A 17,629-nucleotide genomic window follows, 5' to 3' on the forward strand; every position below is an offset into this window, starting at 1 on the left:
CCTAAAGACACAGCCCAGAGGCCAAAATCAGCTTAGGCTAGCTGTAGCTCCAGCCATTCCTTGCCAATCTTTGTCAGAGCATCCTATAAGTAATAGATAAAACCCCTAAGAGCCATTAACTTAGCAGACACTAGCTTCTACCAACCCAAAGCTAAGAACTCCATCAGATAGCATCTTGGGCCTATAGGAAAACTTCCATCATCTTGCTGTACTTCCCATTCTGATGTGCCCATCAATGTATTTTAAAGTTGCCTGGATTTATGGCTTTCTTTGTTCTGTAAAACCATAAAACTTCATGAAAATGTCTCTATGTCGGGACATGGAATTTGGAGTAACCTAAATCCGTGTTCCTGGGCCACATCACTCAGAGTGGCTCCAGAATAAACTATTCCCATTAGGATGAGAACTCTATTTTTGACATTGACACCACCTATACCAGGATGGGGCTGGACCACCCAGCGGGAGGGCCAACCTATTTAAATGGCGGCTTCCACACACCACGTGCCCAGGGACAGGCCAGCATCTCTGAACTCATACAATCTTGTGAGGTAGGAACTACTTTATTGCCTTTATACACAGGGAAACTGAAACCCAGAAAGGTTCTAATCGAACAGAGCCATAGGACAGAGAGCGGGACTTGGGCCTGCCTCTAGGACCCTCCATCTCACCCACTACTTACCTCTGCCCTGTCTTATTCACAGCCCCTCAGCACCACCAGGCCTGCGGAAGTGGTTTGGCTTCCAGCCTGCATCCCAAGCTCAGAACTCTAACCCCTTCCTCCCTCCTACTTAGAAGGCTTCCGGACCATCTGGCACTGGATAGGCAGAGGACAAGGAAAGTGCTGTGGGCCAGGTGTCAGGTCTCCAGTCACTCCTGAGAAAATGGGTAGGAGGGTGAGTGGGCTAGGCCGCCAGAGTCCTCAGCATGACAGATTCTGTCATTTGTGGGGTTCGGTACAAAAGCAAAGTGAGAGGTTCCTTTAAAAACCAAAACCTAAAAGAATTTCAAGTTCTTGCAGGAGAGATTAAGCTTAGCCCAGGGCTCTGGGGGAACCGCAGAGGTCATACCCAGAGGGTCAGAGCTCTGGAGCCAAGAGCTAAAACCCAGGGCTTCATTCTTCAGTCTTCCAAAGAGGGAAGGAGGCGGGAAAGGGGTAGTGAGCCCTCAGGACTGACAGCATCCCAGCTCAGCCACCTCAGAAAAGCTAGCCTGGGCTACCCCACCTGTAATGAGCGCCAGCTCCCTCCTCAGCGTGGCTCACACCCTCATTAACTGCAGGATGGTGGCTGTGTTTCAGTACTGAAAAGCATGGTTCAGGGAAAGGGCCAGCCCTGAGAAATACTCCCTCCCAGGCAGCCCCCACCCTCAGCTGCATTCTGCCTATTTTGCAAAGGAACCAAGCTCCACAGTTAACAGGCAGTTTGACTGGCAAAGATTCTGGAATCTGACTCATGGGACAGGAAAACAGCGTTGGGTGGAATTTCTTTCTCATCCTGAGTCCTTACAGGCCCTGCTCAGTGCCTGCCCAGTGAGAACTGGGTGGCTCCTGGGCCAGCAGAGTCCTGTGGTCAGACCCTAAGAAGGCCTGGCTTGGAGGATGATTGGGTAGGAGGCTTTGGGGCTGGTGCCCAGCTACAGTGCTGGAAGAGCAGACAGCTATGGGCCTAGATAAAGGCTGGAAGGCTTGGTCTGCCCTCCAGTGAACAGTGAACAGGTTAGGATGGTCCTAACCCCCATCACACATCTGTTACCAAGCTAGACACAGTGTTCAAAAAAATACCCATTTACCGGTACCCTCCTGAGACAGTCCTGGGAAGCTGATGCTCAAAGGCCCTTGCACCCATCAAATCCCAGGTTCCAGGCTGCACTGACCAGGGCCACCAGCCTGAGAACATGGCACCATGTGGCTGGGGACAGGTAGAAGAGAGATCAAGACTGGCACGAAGTCACGATGCTGGTGAGGGGGGCCCTTGGGCCCAGGGCAAAGGCCACTTGAACCCGGAGGTGAGATGAACCCCAAGATGAAGACGTTGATTCGCCCTCTTGACTCCCCTTCAAGTCACAAGGCCCGAGATTTCTCCAAGTGTACCCAGTGTTGGGCAAACCCCCAGGTTCCACCTGGCATCAGGCAGAAGCTGAGAGGCAAACAGCCAGTGTTCATGATGGAGTGTGGTGGGCTGGAATGGGTTGCAGGCCCGGCGGAGGCCTGGCAGCCACTGGCAACAGGAACTATTTGGCCCTCCAGGACGGATGGGCGAACACGATGGGCCTCTTCTTGGCCCAGCGTGAGAACACAGCCTTCTCAGTGATGAAACGATGGGCACTCCGTGGTGCCCGTTCATGCAAAACATACATCTGACACTCATCCAGCCGGCCCTTCTCGAAGTAGTGGTAAGGCACGGAGCGGGGGTTCTTCTCACTGTTGGGAGGGAACAGGGTCAGGGAGGAAAGACACAAGGCCTTAGAGTCATCTACCTCTAGCTAGGGCCTCAGCTGCTCGGGCAAGGGACAGCCACATCTGGACAGATGACAGAAGGCCAGCAGGTGTGGAACCCACAGGCCAGGACTCACAACCTGCTTCTTGCAAGCTGGGTGACCCTGGATCAACAGCCCCTCTGGAAATGGAGTGGTGCGTTGAGCTCCAGGCAATGCATGTCAAAGGATAAAGTCACCTAGGAGAGCTGCCACTCCCTGTAGGGGCGGGGCCTAACTCCCGTGCCCAGAGCTCTCAGTTCTGCATGGGCACCTGCCCCTTTGCAGGTCATGGCAGGGCCCCTGCTCTTACCATTTCTCTCATATGCCCAAGACACAGGTTCTGAAGGGAAAGGGGTGAAAACCTTGAATCTCTTCCGAACTCCTTAGTTATAACAATATTGAAATATAATGATGTAATATTGTTATAATACAATTCCATATCCATATGTGAACTCAGTATTTAAGTAAGGCCACAACTAAATCTATTTGTAGTGTTTTTATTATAGGCTCCGGAGAGGCAGGGGATGAGCACACTTTTAAAGATTATTCCTTCAGGTGGGTCCAACCCAAGGCCCACTCTGCCAAATCTTTTTGGTAACTTTTTTTTTTTTGCATTTTTTTTTTAATTTGTGTGTGGAGGGGTGGGTAAGAGCCTGCCATACTACACATGTGGAGGTCAACTTGAGGGTCAGTTTTCTCTTTCTACCATGTGGGTCCTGGGAATTGAACATCAACCTGATATTCAATTCAATAAGACTTTGCAGCAGGTGTCTTCCCCCACTGAGCCATCCCACCAGGCCCCTTTTTGGTAATTTGGTGGCATGGTTCTTTTTTTTTTTTTTTTCCAAGACAGAGTTTCTCTGTGTAGCCCTGTAGCCCTGGCTATCCTATTTTGTGGACCAGGCTGGACTTGAACTCACAGAGATCTGCCTGCCTCTGCCTCCCAGAGTGCTGGGATTACAGGTGTGTGCCACCACACCCAGTTGATGGCATGGTTCTTAAGTGTGAACTCTGCAGATGACAATGTCATGTAGCAATGTCAAAGGTTAGACACACTTTCTCTGATGGCTCAGCAGCCTTCGGAAAGATGTACAAATCTTTGTTTTGGTTTGAGTTTTTTGAGAGGCAAAAACAAACAAACAAAAATAAAACCACCTGTTCTACAAAGTGAGTCCAGGACAGCTAGAGCTCTGTAAAAAAAATAAAAAAGGGCATACTTGAACTTGATATGGGACCTAGGTTGACTCTCCTACCTCCACCTCAAAAGTGGGATTACTATGCCCAGCTAGAGGTTGCTCTCTTCCCCAAAGGCCTGCATTTGTGGCTCCGGGCCTCGCTCGTTCTCCTCCTCCCCTGCCCCCAATGCCCAGCCTGGGCGCCAGTCTGACCTGCAATAGCTGTCGCTGACCATCCCGTAGACCACGATCTCCTCGCACAGCTCCAGGGCCAGGATCATGGTGAACCAACCAGTGCTGAGGAAGGAACCCGACTGCCTCCTGAGGATGGGGAAGAGGCAGAGCGCCAGCCTGAGGTCAGCAGCAGAGCTGGACATGAACCCAGGTTTGTTTAGTCTTGCTACCCAAGCTGATGATGAGATTAGGGCCCTAGAGAACCAGGCCTGGGGAAACCCCATGTACAAACGAGGAAGCCTGTTTTGAGCAACTCCGATGTAGGGAACCCTGCTCACTCCAGCACCTCTCAGCCTGAGTGACCCAGCTGTGAAATTGGGAGACTTAAAGGTGGCTTTGAAGACGGAAACCAGTCAGCCTTGCCCATACCCCGACCCCATCCCACTTGGGTCAAGGTGCTGTGGCAGCCCCAGGCTCAGCTCTCTTGAGGGGGCAGCTCTGAGTACTCTTCAAGCAGAGGGTCTGCCCCTCTGCCTCCACTGAGGGTGCGAGCCAGCTCACCCACTCAGACTGAACCCTGCCAGGGCCTGCCCCACCTGGTGCTAACACACGGACAACGTGATGTCAGATAGTGTTGGCAGCTAGAAAGACCGGGAACGGCGACCATCAGGGCGGGCCACTCCTCCAGAGGAGGCGGTCAGGGGAGGCTTCCCTGAGGAAGTAATAGTTCATCCAGACCAGAGCGGCCAGAAAAAGTCAGTCAGGGGAAAATTTGGAAGAATGTTCCAGGGAGAAGGAACTGAGCATGTGTAACGGGACTGCTGCCGGGGACTCGTGTGAACATCTGAGGATGGGGGATGGGGCACAGGGGTGAGGTATCCTGGGGAGTCCTGGGGGCCCTTCAGAATGAGGGGTTAAAGAGCTGTCTGATGCAGACTGCTCAGCTCTGAGCCAGAGACCCAAAGAGAGTGGAGTTTTGTTGTTGTTTTGCTTTCTTTCTTTCTTTCTTTCTTTCTTTTTTTTTTTTTTTTTTTTTGCCTATTTTTGAGACAGTCTCATGTAGCCCAGGCTAACTCAACTAACTCCCTATGTAGCTGATGATGGCCTTGAACTCTTGACCATCGTGCCTCTAGCTCCTGAGCACTGGGATCCCAGAGGTGCACGTGGTCAATTTATTCAGTGCCTCCTGCATGCCAGGCAAGAGCTCTGCCAGCAGAGACACACCCGCAGCCTGAAGGAGCTATTACTTCCGTTATCTGGGATGGACCTCAGAGGCCACCCCGGCCCTTAGAGCATCTCCTAGCAGAAAGATGGAGAAGGCAGGCCCCGGATGCCAGCGGTGCCCAGCTCACCGGTTCTTGCCCGTCTCATCCTGGAAGATCTGGTCGCAGTAGGCCATCATGCGCTCCGTGAACGTGTACACCTGCAGGCCTGGGTACATCCTGGTGAGCTGCAGCAAGGTGCGGTAGGTGCGGCCACCCAGCGTCCGGTCCATGTGCCTGCCCTGGCCCCACACCACATACAGCGTGTCCCGAGCATGCTGGAAATAGTGCGAGTAGTTGCGCAGAAGTAACGGCACACTCGTGTGCGAGATGACGCGCAGAGTGCTGCGCTGGCCCACGTCCTTCTCGAAGCCCACGGTGGGGGCCTGGTTCATGCGGAGCACGCACTCGGCGCCATCGATCTGGGCGCCCAGGCCCGAACCCAGCATCTGGCCCGAGCTGGACACCACTGCGCAGCTGTGGCACGGCTCTCGGATAAGCGGCTGCAGAGGGAATAGAGAGAGGTCAGGAACCCTCAACTCCCGGCAGCCACCCCTCTGCCCCGCCCCTATCATGCTCACTAAGCCGCCTGATATTGGATCCGTTCCAAGGACTAAGATTTACTGTGGGTTTTTTTGTTTGTTTGTTTGTTTGTTTGCTTGCTTGTTTTAGCTTTTAAATTTTGTGTATATAATCTCAGGGCTCAGGGAGGCAGAGGCAGGTGGATCTCTGTGAGTTCGAGGCCAGCCTGAACTACAAATCAAGTTCAGGCAAACCAGGGCTACACAGAGAAACTCTGTCTTGGAAAGCAAGCAAACAAACACAAAATAAAATAAAATTTGGGGCATGTGCCTATGTGTGTGCACAGGGGTGGATGTGTTTGCATACATCTGTGGGGGGTTGTGTACCAGAGGTTCATTCACGCTTGGTGTCTTCCTCAATCAGTGCCAGAAATTGAACCCAGGTCCTCCAGAAGAGCAGCCGGTGCTCTAACCACTGAGCCATCTCGCCAGCCCCCAATCTTTTTTTTTTTTTTTTTTTTTTTTTTTTTTTGAGACAAGAGTCTTTCATTGAACCAGGACTTTGCTAATTCTGCTAAACTGGCTGGAGAGGCTGCCCCAGGGATCTTCCTGTGCTCTTACACCAATGCTCAAGAAAGGCCGGACTCAGGCCCGCATGCTTGCCCATCCATCAGTGTTACCAACTGAACCGACTCCGAAGGCCCTAGGTTGCTTCTATTTTTGTTTTTGGGGGGGTGGGTACACACCACAGTACTCATGTGAACTTCAAGGTCAACTGGCATGAGCCAGTTCTCTCCTTCCACCACGTGGGTTCCACGGGTAGAGCTCAGGTCGGCAGGCTCCGTAGTAAGCCCTCCCACCTGGCCGGCCCCACTTTTCACTTGTGACATGACGTCTCACTGTGTTGCTCAGCCATGCCTTGTGCCATTTCTTCTGCTTCAACTTCACAGATGCTGGGACCATAGGTGGCAACCACCGTGTTTGCCAACTTGGCAAGCTAGACACATGAAAACGACTTTCCCAAGCTTCCTTATCAGCCATATCCAGCGCTGCTGCTGCACCTAGGGCCCTAAAACGTCGCTACGTTACTGGGACCTTGTTACAGTTACAGGATCAAATATTTATAAAGTACTTATAAAGAGAGGTGTCTGGCACCTACTGGATGTCATATACTTGTTAAGTAAACATGAACCTCAGCGATTTGGAACCATGTAAGCCCCTCGCTGCCCTGCCCAAGCCCAACCCACACTGTACTGAGCTTATAACAGAAGAGTCTTCAATAAGAGGGGTTTTCCCGAGCCCAGCCCATGACAGTTCTCAGCCTGAATCCTGGCTCCTTCCCTTCCTAGTACTATGACCTAGGGCAAGGCATGTCCACCCCTCCTCTGTGAAGTGGGTGTGAAAACACCTGCTGACCCTCTTGGGAGAACTGCAATAGGAAAAGCACAGAGAAATAAGGAGCCAGGGTGGGCGGGAAGAGCTGAGAGGGGGTTGGGGACAAGCTGCCAAAGTCAGTAGGCTAGAACACGGCAGAATGAAAACACTCTCTCTCCATGCTCCAACCCCCCTCCCTCCGAAGCACTTCTAAAAGCCAGAGAGGGCTGCAAAAGGACATGAAAGAACCTTTGGGAGGGGCAGCAAAGTTCTGTGTCATCCTGGTGAGGGCTCTCCATGCTCTCCTATTTCTGCAGGGCATGACGGTACACACCTTTAGTCCCAGCACTCAGGAGGCAGGGACAGGTGCGTGTCTGTGAGTTCAAAGTCAGCCTGGTCTACACAGCAAGTTCCAGGCGCCAGACAGAACTATATAGCAAGACCCTGTCTATAACAATAAAAGCAACATTCCATGAACTGGTTTCTCCCAATTGGCGACTTCTGTTATGATCTGTTAATCTGTTGTGTTGGCACGTGTGGACACACATCCCCGCGGAGGCCCAAGGTTAAAATATAGTGTCTTCCTTATCCGCCGTGTATATTGAGACAGGGTCTCTCACTATACACCAAGAACCCTCCTTTGGCTAGTCTGGCTCACTATCTTACCCTGGGGATCCCATCTCCCCAAAGAAGGGATCACAACAAGTTACCATGCTGATCTAGCTTTTTGTCGGCTCTGGGGTCCACGCTCTTGTGCTCACACCTGCATGACACACACTTTATGACTGAGCCATCTCCCTGGTCCCACCCCACTTCTTTTGAGATGAGTCTGGTTATACAGAGAATGCCCTGGGCTCCAGGTGCCCAGGGTGAGCAGCCACCCAGACCACAGGCCCAGGAAAACTCATTCCCTGCCCCCACACGGTCTCCAGTTGTTACCAGCCAAGTGGCAGACACCTAGCAGCCTGACCGCACACACCCAGAAGAGTGTCAGGGCTCCCAGGAAAAGGCTGGGCCCTCAGGCCCATAGAGACACGTGAAAGATACAGGGACATTACCTGTAGTCAATAAAGGACATTGTGCAATCCCACTCAGGTCCTTTTTTTTTTTTTTTTTTTAATAAGATGTTGATTTAAGAACTCATAAGTCCATTTTCTGTACCACAGTGTTAAAAAAAAAAAAAAAAAAAGACTTTCTAAACCATGCATGGTGGGGCGTGGGCCAAGCTGTAATCCCAGCACTTGGGAGGCTCAGATCAGTTCATCTGCCACACAGCAGATTCCAGACCCTCTCCTGAAAAAGCAGAAAACAAAATTCAAAAGGATTCCTTGTTGTGCCCTCAGTCTGAGCCTGTCCAGGCAGTGGCAGTCTGTGCTCATTCTAGTCACTATCAGCCCCATTGATCTGTTTTCAGTAGTGATGGCCCCCATGCTCTTCTGAATTCCTGGATTCGAATACTTGGCTATAGGCACTGGCACTATTAGGAGGTGTGGCCTTGTTGGAGGAGGTGTGTCACTGTGGGAGTTGGCTTTGAGGTCTCCTATGCTCAAGCTACGCCCAGTGAGGCACACAGTCTCTCCTTACTGCCTGCAGATCAAGATGGGGAACTCTCAGGTCTTTCTCCAGCACCACGTCTGTCTGCACACTGCCATGCTTCCCGCCATAATGTATAATGGACTAAACTAAACTCTGAAACTGTAAGCCAGCTCCAATGAAATGTTTTCCTTTATAAGAGTTGCCATGGTCATGGTGTCTCTTCACAGCAATAAAACTCTAACTAAGACACCTATCAAGAATGTCAAACTGGCCTCACAAGATCCTAAGTTGTTTTCACTCAGTACAAGAGTGTAAAAGGGAGGTCTGGAGGAAGCTCAGCGGTGAAGAGCACTGGCTGCTCTTCCAGAGGACCCGGGTTCAATTCCCAGCAACCACATGGCAGCTCACAGCTGTCTCTAACTCCTGTTCCAGGGGATCTGACCCCTTCACACACATAGATGCAGTCAAAACACCAATGTACATAAAATAAAAACAAATACTTTTTAAAAAAGAGTGGAAAAGGTATAGCTGTTGACATTCAAAATCTGGATTTCCCACTTAAGAAAAACAAATGGAGGCTGGAGAGAGGGCTCAGTGGTGAAATAGGGACCTTAGTCCAATCTCCAGACCCTGTGGAAGGAAGGAAGGAAGGAAAGGTGGCAGGCAGAGGAAGGGCAGGTGAGTGAGCAGGGCACTAGGGCATTCGCTTGTAATCCCAAGGCTCACTGACCAGTCTAGCTAACTTAATTCCAAACAAGAGATCCTGTCTCAAAAAAAAAAAATTGTGTACACACACATACACACACACACACACACACACACACACACAGACACACATGGTCAACATCTGAGAAAAAAACCCAAGGCTGATCTCCACACATCCACACATCCAAAAGGTGGGGGGGTGTCCTATGAGGGCCTAAGTATCTAGAAGAGCTCTAACCACACTACAGCATACTGGACAGTGTTCGTCCAGCACACCCTGGCACTTGTCCCACCTGGCCGGGAGTTTTGTTTCTTTGCTTCGGTTTGGTTTAGGTCCTAGAAATTGAACCTAGCACCTGTCCTTGCTAACACGATACCTGAGCTCCAGCCACTGCCCACACAAATACTCACACAGCAGCTGTGCTGTGCACTGTTTGCCATGTGCTGCCTGCTGGTCACCCTCAAAGCAGCCTGACGTAGGCAAGAATGGCTTCAATGGTCCTTTGAAGATGAGAAGGCTGAGGCTCAAAGGGATGGGGACCGACATGTCTCCAGCAAGCCAGGACTCTTGGGCATGCCTTTAGAGCCAAGTGAGTAAGAGCACCAAACTAAGAACCAGATTTTTAGGGCCAAAACCCATACAGCAGGATGGCTTTAGGGAGCTGCTAAATGTGAAATGTGACTCAAGGGGCCCACTGCTATCAGGGTCAAGGATGTGAATGCCCCTGCCCCTGTGGCACACCAGGTAGAGCAAATGCAGGGAGGTAGGCACCACAGACAGGAGCCCCAGTGCCCCTATTCTATGAGTCCCAGGACCACACAAAACCTTGACCTATGTTGGCTCTTTATTCTCAGCTGCCACACCACGGACTGCAGGAGCTAAGCCATGTCTGTTGAGTATATGGTGTGGAGACACAGAAGTCAAAAGACGAACCAGGTATCCCAACTGAGCAACTACCCTTTCATTTCCAGCATGTCCTTGGGAGTCCCCAGGCAGTGTTTGCTTAGTGCAGACCTGTAATGGAAGTGTTGGTTTCTTTAAAAATTCAGTCATGTTATGTAAATATGTTTTTGTTTTAATCCCAAGTGTGGGATTTCAGTTTGGGCTTTAGTTTGTCCACAGATGATAATCGCCTCCTGCGGGGCGTGGTCTTTGCCAGCTGGTAATGGCTTCAGTGCAGCAAGGAGAGGGGTGTGGTCTAGGACTCTGAGGAATATAAATAGGAGAGTCTGGAGAGAGAAAGTGTGGCTTGTGGCAAGTGGCCACAAGTGGAGAGATCAGAGATGCTTCCTGGCATAGCAGCTCCGAGGAGAGAGATGGAGGAGAGTGCTTACTGCCTTTTCTGTTGATGGAGAATTGGTATAGCCCTAAAGAACCCATTGACCCTAAACAGATGGGAAAAGTAAAGGGGTCTGTGCCCCTCTCCCCACTAACCTTCTCTCTCCTACCTAGGGTTGCGGGGTTCGAAGGGAGAGGCTTTAAAGAACCCCAAATAAAGTAAACAAACAAGCGTGACACAAACCCCATTTCCTCCTAGACCTTGAGCTCTTAGAGAGGTGAAGCCGCTGGCAGAAGCCACACAGCAGGTAAGCAGAGAAGCTAAGCTCAGTGTCTAGGCTGGCTTGCCACCAGCCCAGTGCTCACTGCTTCCTAGAGCTGGGGAACCCACCTCAGCATTGCCTGGCTGACTCACCTTCCCGTCTGGCACGCTGCTGTAGCCACTGAAGTGCAGGGGTCCTGGCACAGTGGGTCTGGGGACCACAGGAAGGTGGCGGTCCAGGCAGGTTGCCAGGCAGAGGGGCAGGCAGGCCCAGCAGCACAGGAAGATGTAGACAGCAGAGAAGGTCAAGGTGCACAGGATAAGGAGCAGAAGGCGACCCTGAAGGAGACAGTGGCTGTGTGCCTGGGGGGTACTTGCGGATAACACCCAGCCTCCCCATGCAGAATCTCATCTCCACTGATGAGGCCTTTTTCAGGGATACCTAGCTCTCAGCTCTTGACTCTAGAAATAACTCCCCCAAATCCCTCCTTCCAGGATGGGGTCTTAAACCCAATGGCAGAACCCACATTCTCACATAGAACCCAGATACACTATGCAGTCTGGGGTCTCAAGAGCCTTCAGCCCAGGCCAGTGCTACCTCCATGGGCCTACCTCCATCACCCCATCCCCAGTTGATGCTAGGACTTGGGTGGGCAGTCCAAGAGGTGGAAGGAGACTTGAGAAAAATATCATTTATGAAATGCCTTCAAGGACTGGAAAGAGGGCTAGGCGGTGAAATTTCTGTGCTTGCAAAAGGAGCCAGGTTCCAAGAGCCCAGGTAGGTTGCCTGACAATTACCCATTACCTATATAAGTAAATAAAGTAGATTAGACCAATCTCTCCAGGCGTGGTGGCTCCACTCTTGCCTGAGGATGGACTGTTACAAGTTTGAGGCCAACCTGGATTACACAGTGAGTTTCAAGCTATCCTGAGCTATAGACTGAGACCATGTTTCAAAACCAAAACAAACAAACAAGCAAACAGAAAATGCTTTCAGTAGTTGGAATGCTTCCCCTCAGTCACCCCACTTCTAGAAGAAACCCTCTGGCCCTCTCACCTAGGGGTGGCCTCCTGCACACCCACTGACAGTGCCCAGAAAGCTTTGGAAGAGCCATGTCCCATGTGTCTACCACTGTGTGTGGGCCATCCATCTATCCATCTCAATACCTGTGACTCTCCCAGCTCTAATTTTCTAGGCCCAAGGCCATTCCAAAGAAAACGCTAGAAGCTGGCCAGTATGCCCAGAAAACCAGAGGTGCAGAACAGCCCCCCACAGCCTGCCAGGGGCCCACCCTTCCTTGTCTGTGCATAAGCCACATCAGTTTCTAAAAATAAGCTGTGAGGCCAGCTGTCCAGGAGACCTGCTTCACAGCTCCTAAGGCCTCTGGTCCCGCACAGCAATTGATCCCCTGCCCACAAGCGACCGGAGACCTTGACTCAGGCAGTGGTGACTAATCTCACCTCAACATTCAGGGTGCTCCCCAGTAAAGACAAGAACAGCTGGCCTGAACCTTCACACCTAGTCTCACCTCTCAACTGGGCACTGTACCGTTATTTCCATTTCCAGGTAACAACAAAGTGAAACCAAAAGGGAAGCCACTTGCCTGGTGTCACACAGCCTCAGGAGCAGGGTGCAGGCATAGGAGCAACCACCAGGGCTGTGGGTGGGATTATATGTGAGGGTATGTGCTCAGCAAGCACATGGCTGTAAGTTCTATCCCCAACACCAAACGGGGCTGGGAGGATGACTTTAGCTCCTGGCGTGGGAAGGTGGCTGCGAAGCTCTGCCGAGGTTGCCCCCAAATCTCAGTCAGTTTTATTTCTTCCATGTCACTTACCGGGGCCTTCATGCTGTCCTTGCCCTTAGCAGTCGGGAGGCTGCTGTCTCCAGAGCTTCGGATGGGAAAGGCTAGAAGCTGGTCTCAGGAGATGAGGGAAACTGAGGCAAGGGAAAATACAGATCCAGGTCAAGGCAAATGGGTCCAGGAACCAAAAGCCTTAAAGTCTCCAAGCATGCAACAACGTTCCCCATCCTAAATGATGTGGGTTCAGAGACCTTGCCAAATCAGCCCCCACGGTGCAGATGGGGAAGGAGAGGCAGAGAGGAGGCGCTCTCGGCTCAAGGTCACCCATTCCCTCAGAGGCGGGCAAAGAAAGCCAAGAGTCAGAATTTCTTCCCCATCCATCCCATCTCTCTACCGCGGGGCGATGGAGAGGCCTGGGGCGGGCAGGCTGTGGGGTTTTCACCCTGCTAGCTTCCACCGTCCCCTCCCGAAGCTGGGCGCTAACCGGACGGGCAGGTTGGAGCGCGCCGAGATCTCAGGATGCGCGGCTCGGAGCTCCATGTCCAGTGGGCCGGGCCAGATGGGCTGGAACCGGCCCCGGGTAGGAGGCAGTACTGCAGCCTAGAAGCCAGAGCAGCACAGCCGGGAGCCTGTGCCGGGCCTGCCGGAGGGGCGGAGGCTTTGAGCACAGGGGGCGGGGTCTGCGCAGCGCGGTCGGGCCCTGCGTGGCTGTCTCAGAGACCTCCGGCCCGGCAGAGAGGTCTCGACGTCGGGGGCGGGGCTTGTCTGCTTTGGCTTTTCACTCTGCTCCTTGGTGTGCTGAGGGCCTGGAAGAAGAGATCTCCAGAATGCCTGAGCCACCATGCAGTGGCTGCTGGCCATGGAGACTTGTGGTTCTCCATTTCTGAAATTACTGGGGAAGTGACAGAGGGACAGGAAATGAAGCAAGGGCTTCGAGTTAAGCAGCCCTGGGTTTCAGGCTGGTAGGGTTGTCACCTCAAATGAAACATGAGATGTGAGCCGGGCACGGTGGCACATGCCTGTAATCCTAGCACTCAAGGGAGGCAGAGGCAGGTGGATCTCTGTGAGTTCAAGACCGCCTGCTCTACAAAGTGAGTCCAGGACAGCCAAGGCTACACAGAGAAACCCTGTCTCGAAAAAACAAAGCAAGATGTGGACTTGAATCTGTGTTTTTGAGGAAGAGTCCCACATATTTCAGGCAGGCCAAGGCCAGCAGCATCTGCTGTAGGACTGAGAGCTGGGATTTAATGGCTCAGGTTTGTTTTCCTGTTGTTTTGTTTTCGAGACAGGGTTTCTCTGTGTGGCCCTGGCTGTCCTGTTATGTAGACCGGGCTGGCCTTGAACTCAAGAGATCTGCCTGCCTCTGCCTTCCAAGTGCTTAAGCTAAAGGTGTGGTCCACCACCACCCAGCAGGCTGTTTTAATATTTAATATTCATCTGTAAATGCAGCCTCTTTCTCTGTAAAGTGGAAAAAAAACCAAAACCCTCTCCCAGTAAGGGCAGAGGTGACCCAGGGCAGTACCAGAAAATTTCACAGTCCTGTAGAGGTTCTTCTGCTTGGTTTTTGTCGAATCCCCGCTGCCTATGAGCCTCTGAGGTTGCAAACGGAATTCCTCCATCGTGGCCACCTTCTGACCTGTCACATCAAACCAATTCCTAACCCAGGACCCTGCACTTCCTGCCTTCTCTCCCTAGACTGCTCTTGTCACATTCCTAGTGGGACTCCTTGTCTCTCAGCTCAAACCTCAACTCTTAGGGAAGACCTTTGCCAACCACCTTTCCCAACGGCACACCCAAACGTGACGTTTCAGACATGCTTTTTCTATGTAGCTGCCCGTTTGCTTTCTGTTCCCGGGACAAACACCACACCACAGCCAAAAGCAATGGTGGAGGGAAAGGTTTTATTTCCACTTACAACTCCCACAGCCTAGCCCAAAACTGAGGGAAGTCAGGGCAGGAACCTGCAGGCTGGACCTGGAGCAGAGGCCAGGGAGGAGTGCTGCTTGCTGGCTTATTCCTCAGGCTCACACTCAGTTACCCTTCTCATAACCACCTAGGGTCACCTGCCCAGCGGTGACACTGCCCACAGTAGGCTGAACCATCTCACGTCAATCATTAACGAAAAAAAGAAAGAGGAAAAGAAAAATGCCCTGTAAGGCATGCCTACATGCCAACGATGGAGGCATTTTTCTCAGCTGAAGTTCCCTCTTTCCAGATTCCCTCGGTTTCTGTCAAGTACGGTCCGGGATAGTCCGAGATCCTCCTGTGTGAGTCTCACAAGTGCTGGGATTACAGGCATTAGCCACACTTCCCCCACAGGACTCTAAGTCAGTTTCCTTGTTCTCAGGCTCAGGAGCCCATTGGACTCATCTCCACATGGTGACAATCTTCAGCACCACGTGGTCCCTGACAGGAACAAAACAAGGCAGGAGAACCACGAGCCTCTGAGGTCTTAGGTCACTTTCCTCACAGCCTCAAGCCCCTGCCAAGGTTCCTGGCCAGAAGGTAAGTTGTCACCTATGTGTGTGACCTCAGGACTCTGAGTTCAAGGTCAGTCCCGTGGGAGCCAGACCCCAGAAGATGTGGCAGCAGATCCCAGTTCCTACCTTGTCGTCCTCCTACCTTCCTGCGTCCCTGGCTGGACACCTCTGGGTGGCATCAGAAGCTCAACACTATTTCTCAACTTCCTGCCAACCAAGAATGAATCCCTGCAGCTGTGCCAGCACAGAGTAATCGCCCAACACCACCCGGAACAGGCCACGTGTCCTGCTTGAAAAGTGCCAGTTCCTGGAATGCCGCACTAAGGCCAGCCCCTTCTGCTCCCCCTTTCCCTCCCATTCTCACCAGCCACTTTTCAAACTCTGGCCATATTTGATGGGCCAGTAGAACAATTATTGAAAGGCTTTTCCAGGGTCCTGGCAGACCAGTCTTGGCCCCTTCATGGCCCCTACAATGCTACTTCTTGCTAAAATGTTTTCTTTCTCCCGAATTCCAGGTCCTTTACTGTGCCCTTGGCCTGGGACCCAACCGGGACATGTATGACCCTTCTGGTCTCAGCTTAGAAGGTAAGGCCCCTTCCCTCCTGACATCATGCATGAGATGATTTGGTAATGCTTCCTTTCGCCAGGACTTTGGCCCTAGGCTTCTCCCCAAAGCTGTGTCATCCTGGCTGATAGCCTGTTACAGGACAGCTGCTCAGGCAGTCTAATGTGTTCCTGAGGTCTGTGTGCATTCTTTCCATTTCACACTTCAGACCAAGGAGGCAAGGGGCTAGAAAGCTCCGTGTCCTGGAAACATAGCCAGGCTCTAGAACACCTTGAAAGAAAAGGCCACTGAGCACAGCTAGGTCAGACTGAGGTCAAGGCCATACTGGTTTCCCAGTATGGGAAGGAAAAGAGGTGGGCCAGGGATGGTATAGGCTAGCCTAGAACCCGTAGGCTGGCCATTGAGGCTTCCCTATTTGACAGAGGACTGAGAAGTCCCTCAAGAGTAGCAGTGACCCTTGAAGGGCACCCCCTCGACCAACTCCAGGGGGCATGCCTCTGCTCATTTTTGCGTCCTTCTCTCTCAGAGGGGCACTGTGAAGCCATTCCAGAGCTGGGAAACGGGAGGCCTAGTATCTGGGGCTGGTCTTGTTCCTAAGCCTGCACCTTAAAACTCCTGGGCTTGTTCCCCATTGGAACAAGAGGGCAGAGCCTCCACCCTTCCACTTCTCCAGAGCATGAGGCCATAGGAGCTAGGTGGCCAAAACTAAGTCCCCAGGCCCAAGGCATGGTGCAGACTGGTTCCAGCATTTATTGCTGAGTGGTCTCACTCAAGCCCTTCATCCAGTGATCCTTCATTTTGCAGTCTGTAAAAAGAGAATATCAACATTTTTAATAGTAAATGAGCTAAGTGGGGGTGCCCTGACTCTCTGCAGGGCACGGTACTATCACTGACTGGAGCTGAGTAGTTGCAGCATTCGTTAGGGGGTACTGTCCTCCTGTGGCTGATAGCTGGAACTTCAGGCTAGCTCCCTGGGTGGAGCTGGAAAATTGTTGAGGGCGCCATTGTCCAGGGGGGGAAGAACTCAGGCAGGTGCGAGTCACTCGGAGTGCTGCTCCACCCACTGATAGAGGCGCCGGGCATAGTGAGCCGGGCTGACAGTGGAGAAGGACTGGCCTCGATAGCGCACCATCTTCCACAGCTGCTCCAGCCGTTTGCGAAGCCCATAGACGGTGGTCAGATCCACCAAGCCCAGAAAATAGCGTAGGTCTGGCCCGTCCAAGATATGGAGCGCATTGGGCACATCGGACAGCAGCCGGCGGTTCTGACCCATTGCCTCTGCCGAATCCAGCGCACCATGTACGGACCTGAGTGGGGGCAATAGGAGAGAGAGCTGTCGCCTCCCGGCCAGTGAGCACACGCTCGGGGGCTAAGGAATAAAGGAGCTGAAATTCTCCTTTCAACGTCCCTTTCACAGCCACTGGCCCAGAGCGCTGCTGAGTCCTTGAAATATATCCAGTGTCATGGGAAATGGCAGGCTCCAGGGTAAACTGAACTTCAGAGTCAGTACTAATAGGCCGAAGATATGGCTCAGCCATTTTGTTGCTCTTGTGGAGGACTGGAGTTCAGCTCCCAGCACACACCAAGAGCCCCTCAAAACTGCCTGTGACTCCTGCTCCAGTGACCCAACACCACCTTTTGGCCTCCCTAGGCAGTGCACTCACACACAAATATATACAGTTTGTTTGTTTGTTTTGTTTGTTTATTGAGACAGGATTTCTCTGTTCAGCCATGGCTGTCCTGGACTCACTTTGTAGACCAGGCTGGCCTCTAACTCACAGAGATCCACCTGCCTCTGCCTCCCTGAGTGCTGGGATTACAGGTGTGCACCACTGAGCCCAGCTAACAAATTTTTTTTTAAAAAGCAGTATTGAAAATAAAGCAAATTCCGGGCTCAGTAGCACACTCCTGTAATCTGTGAGTTCAAAGCTAAAAGAGTCCAGGACAGGCAAGGCTACACAGGGAAACCCTGTCTTGAAAAACCAAAAAAAAAAAAAAAAAAAAAAAAAAAAAAAA

At 52.0% G+C, this 17,629-nt stretch overlaps 2 protein-coding genes across 7 annotated transcripts in view; both read right to left on the minus strand.

The window, feature by feature from the left end:
- Positions 1 to 414: 414 nt before the first annotated feature.
- On the minus strand, positions 415 to 15,743 carry St6galnac4 (ST6 N-acetylgalactosaminide alpha-2,6-sialyltransferase 4). 4 transcript variants are annotated; one of them, XM_055600703.1, is made up of 7 exons: positions 15,175 to 15,743; positions 13,053 to 13,374; positions 12,602 to 12,702; positions 10,917 to 11,102; positions 5,177 to 5,589; positions 3,864 to 3,971; positions 415 to 2,419 (listed from the first exon to the last, which is right to left on the minus strand). In XM_055600703.1, exons 3-7 carry the CDS (start codon positions 12,611 to 12,613, stop codon positions 2,230 to 2,232), a joined length of 909 nt encoding a protein of 302 aa, XP_055456678.1. In that variant the 5' UTR covers positions 12,614 to 12,702; positions 13,053 to 13,374; positions 15,175 to 15,743; the 3' UTR covers positions 415 to 2,229. The 4 variants fall into 4 exon arrangements, with proteins under 4 accessions (XP_055456678.1, XP_055456676.1, XP_055456677.1 ...); XM_055600701.1 differs by having other exon boundaries at positions 13,053 to 14,204; XM_055600702.1 differs by having other exon boundaries at positions 13,053 to 14,204; positions 15,191 to 15,217.
- A 600-nt stretch (positions 15,744 to 16,343) lies between these two features.
- Pip5kl1 (phosphatidylinositol-4-phosphate 5-kinase like 1) overlaps positions 16,344 to 17,629 on the minus strand; it is an 8,839-nt gene continuing 7,553 nt past the window's right edge. For all 3 annotated transcript variants that reach the window (XM_055600444.1, XM_055600445.1, XM_055600443.1), the window contains exon 10: positions 16,344 to 16,920. In XM_055600444.1, the coding sequence (XP_055456419.1) occupies positions 16,653 to 16,920 (268 nt within the window). In that variant the 3' untranslated portion in view covers positions 16,344 to 16,652. The remainder of the gene's footprint in view (positions 16,921 to 17,629) is intronic.

Source organism: Psammomys obesus, unplaced genomic scaffold (genome assembly GCF_907164565.1).
Source record: "Psammomys obesus unplaced genomic scaffold, mPsaObe1.curated_primary_1811, whole genome shotgun sequence".
Lineage (NCBI taxonomy): Eukaryota > Metazoa > Chordata > Mammalia > Rodentia > Muridae > Psammomys > Psammomys obesus.

Bases quoted from the DNA above. Each gene is read 5' to 3' on its own strand.
- St6galnac4 (XM_055600703.1), bottom strand. The intron at 5,590-10,916 runs GTGAGTCAGCCA...TTCCCTCTGCAG, and splicing joins GCAGCGTGCCAGACGGGAAG to CCGCTTATCCGAGAGCCGTG. The intron at 2,420-3,863 runs GTCAGACTGGCG...CCCTCCCAACAG, and splicing joins GTCAGCGACAGCTATTGCAG to TGAGAAGAACCCCCGCTCCG.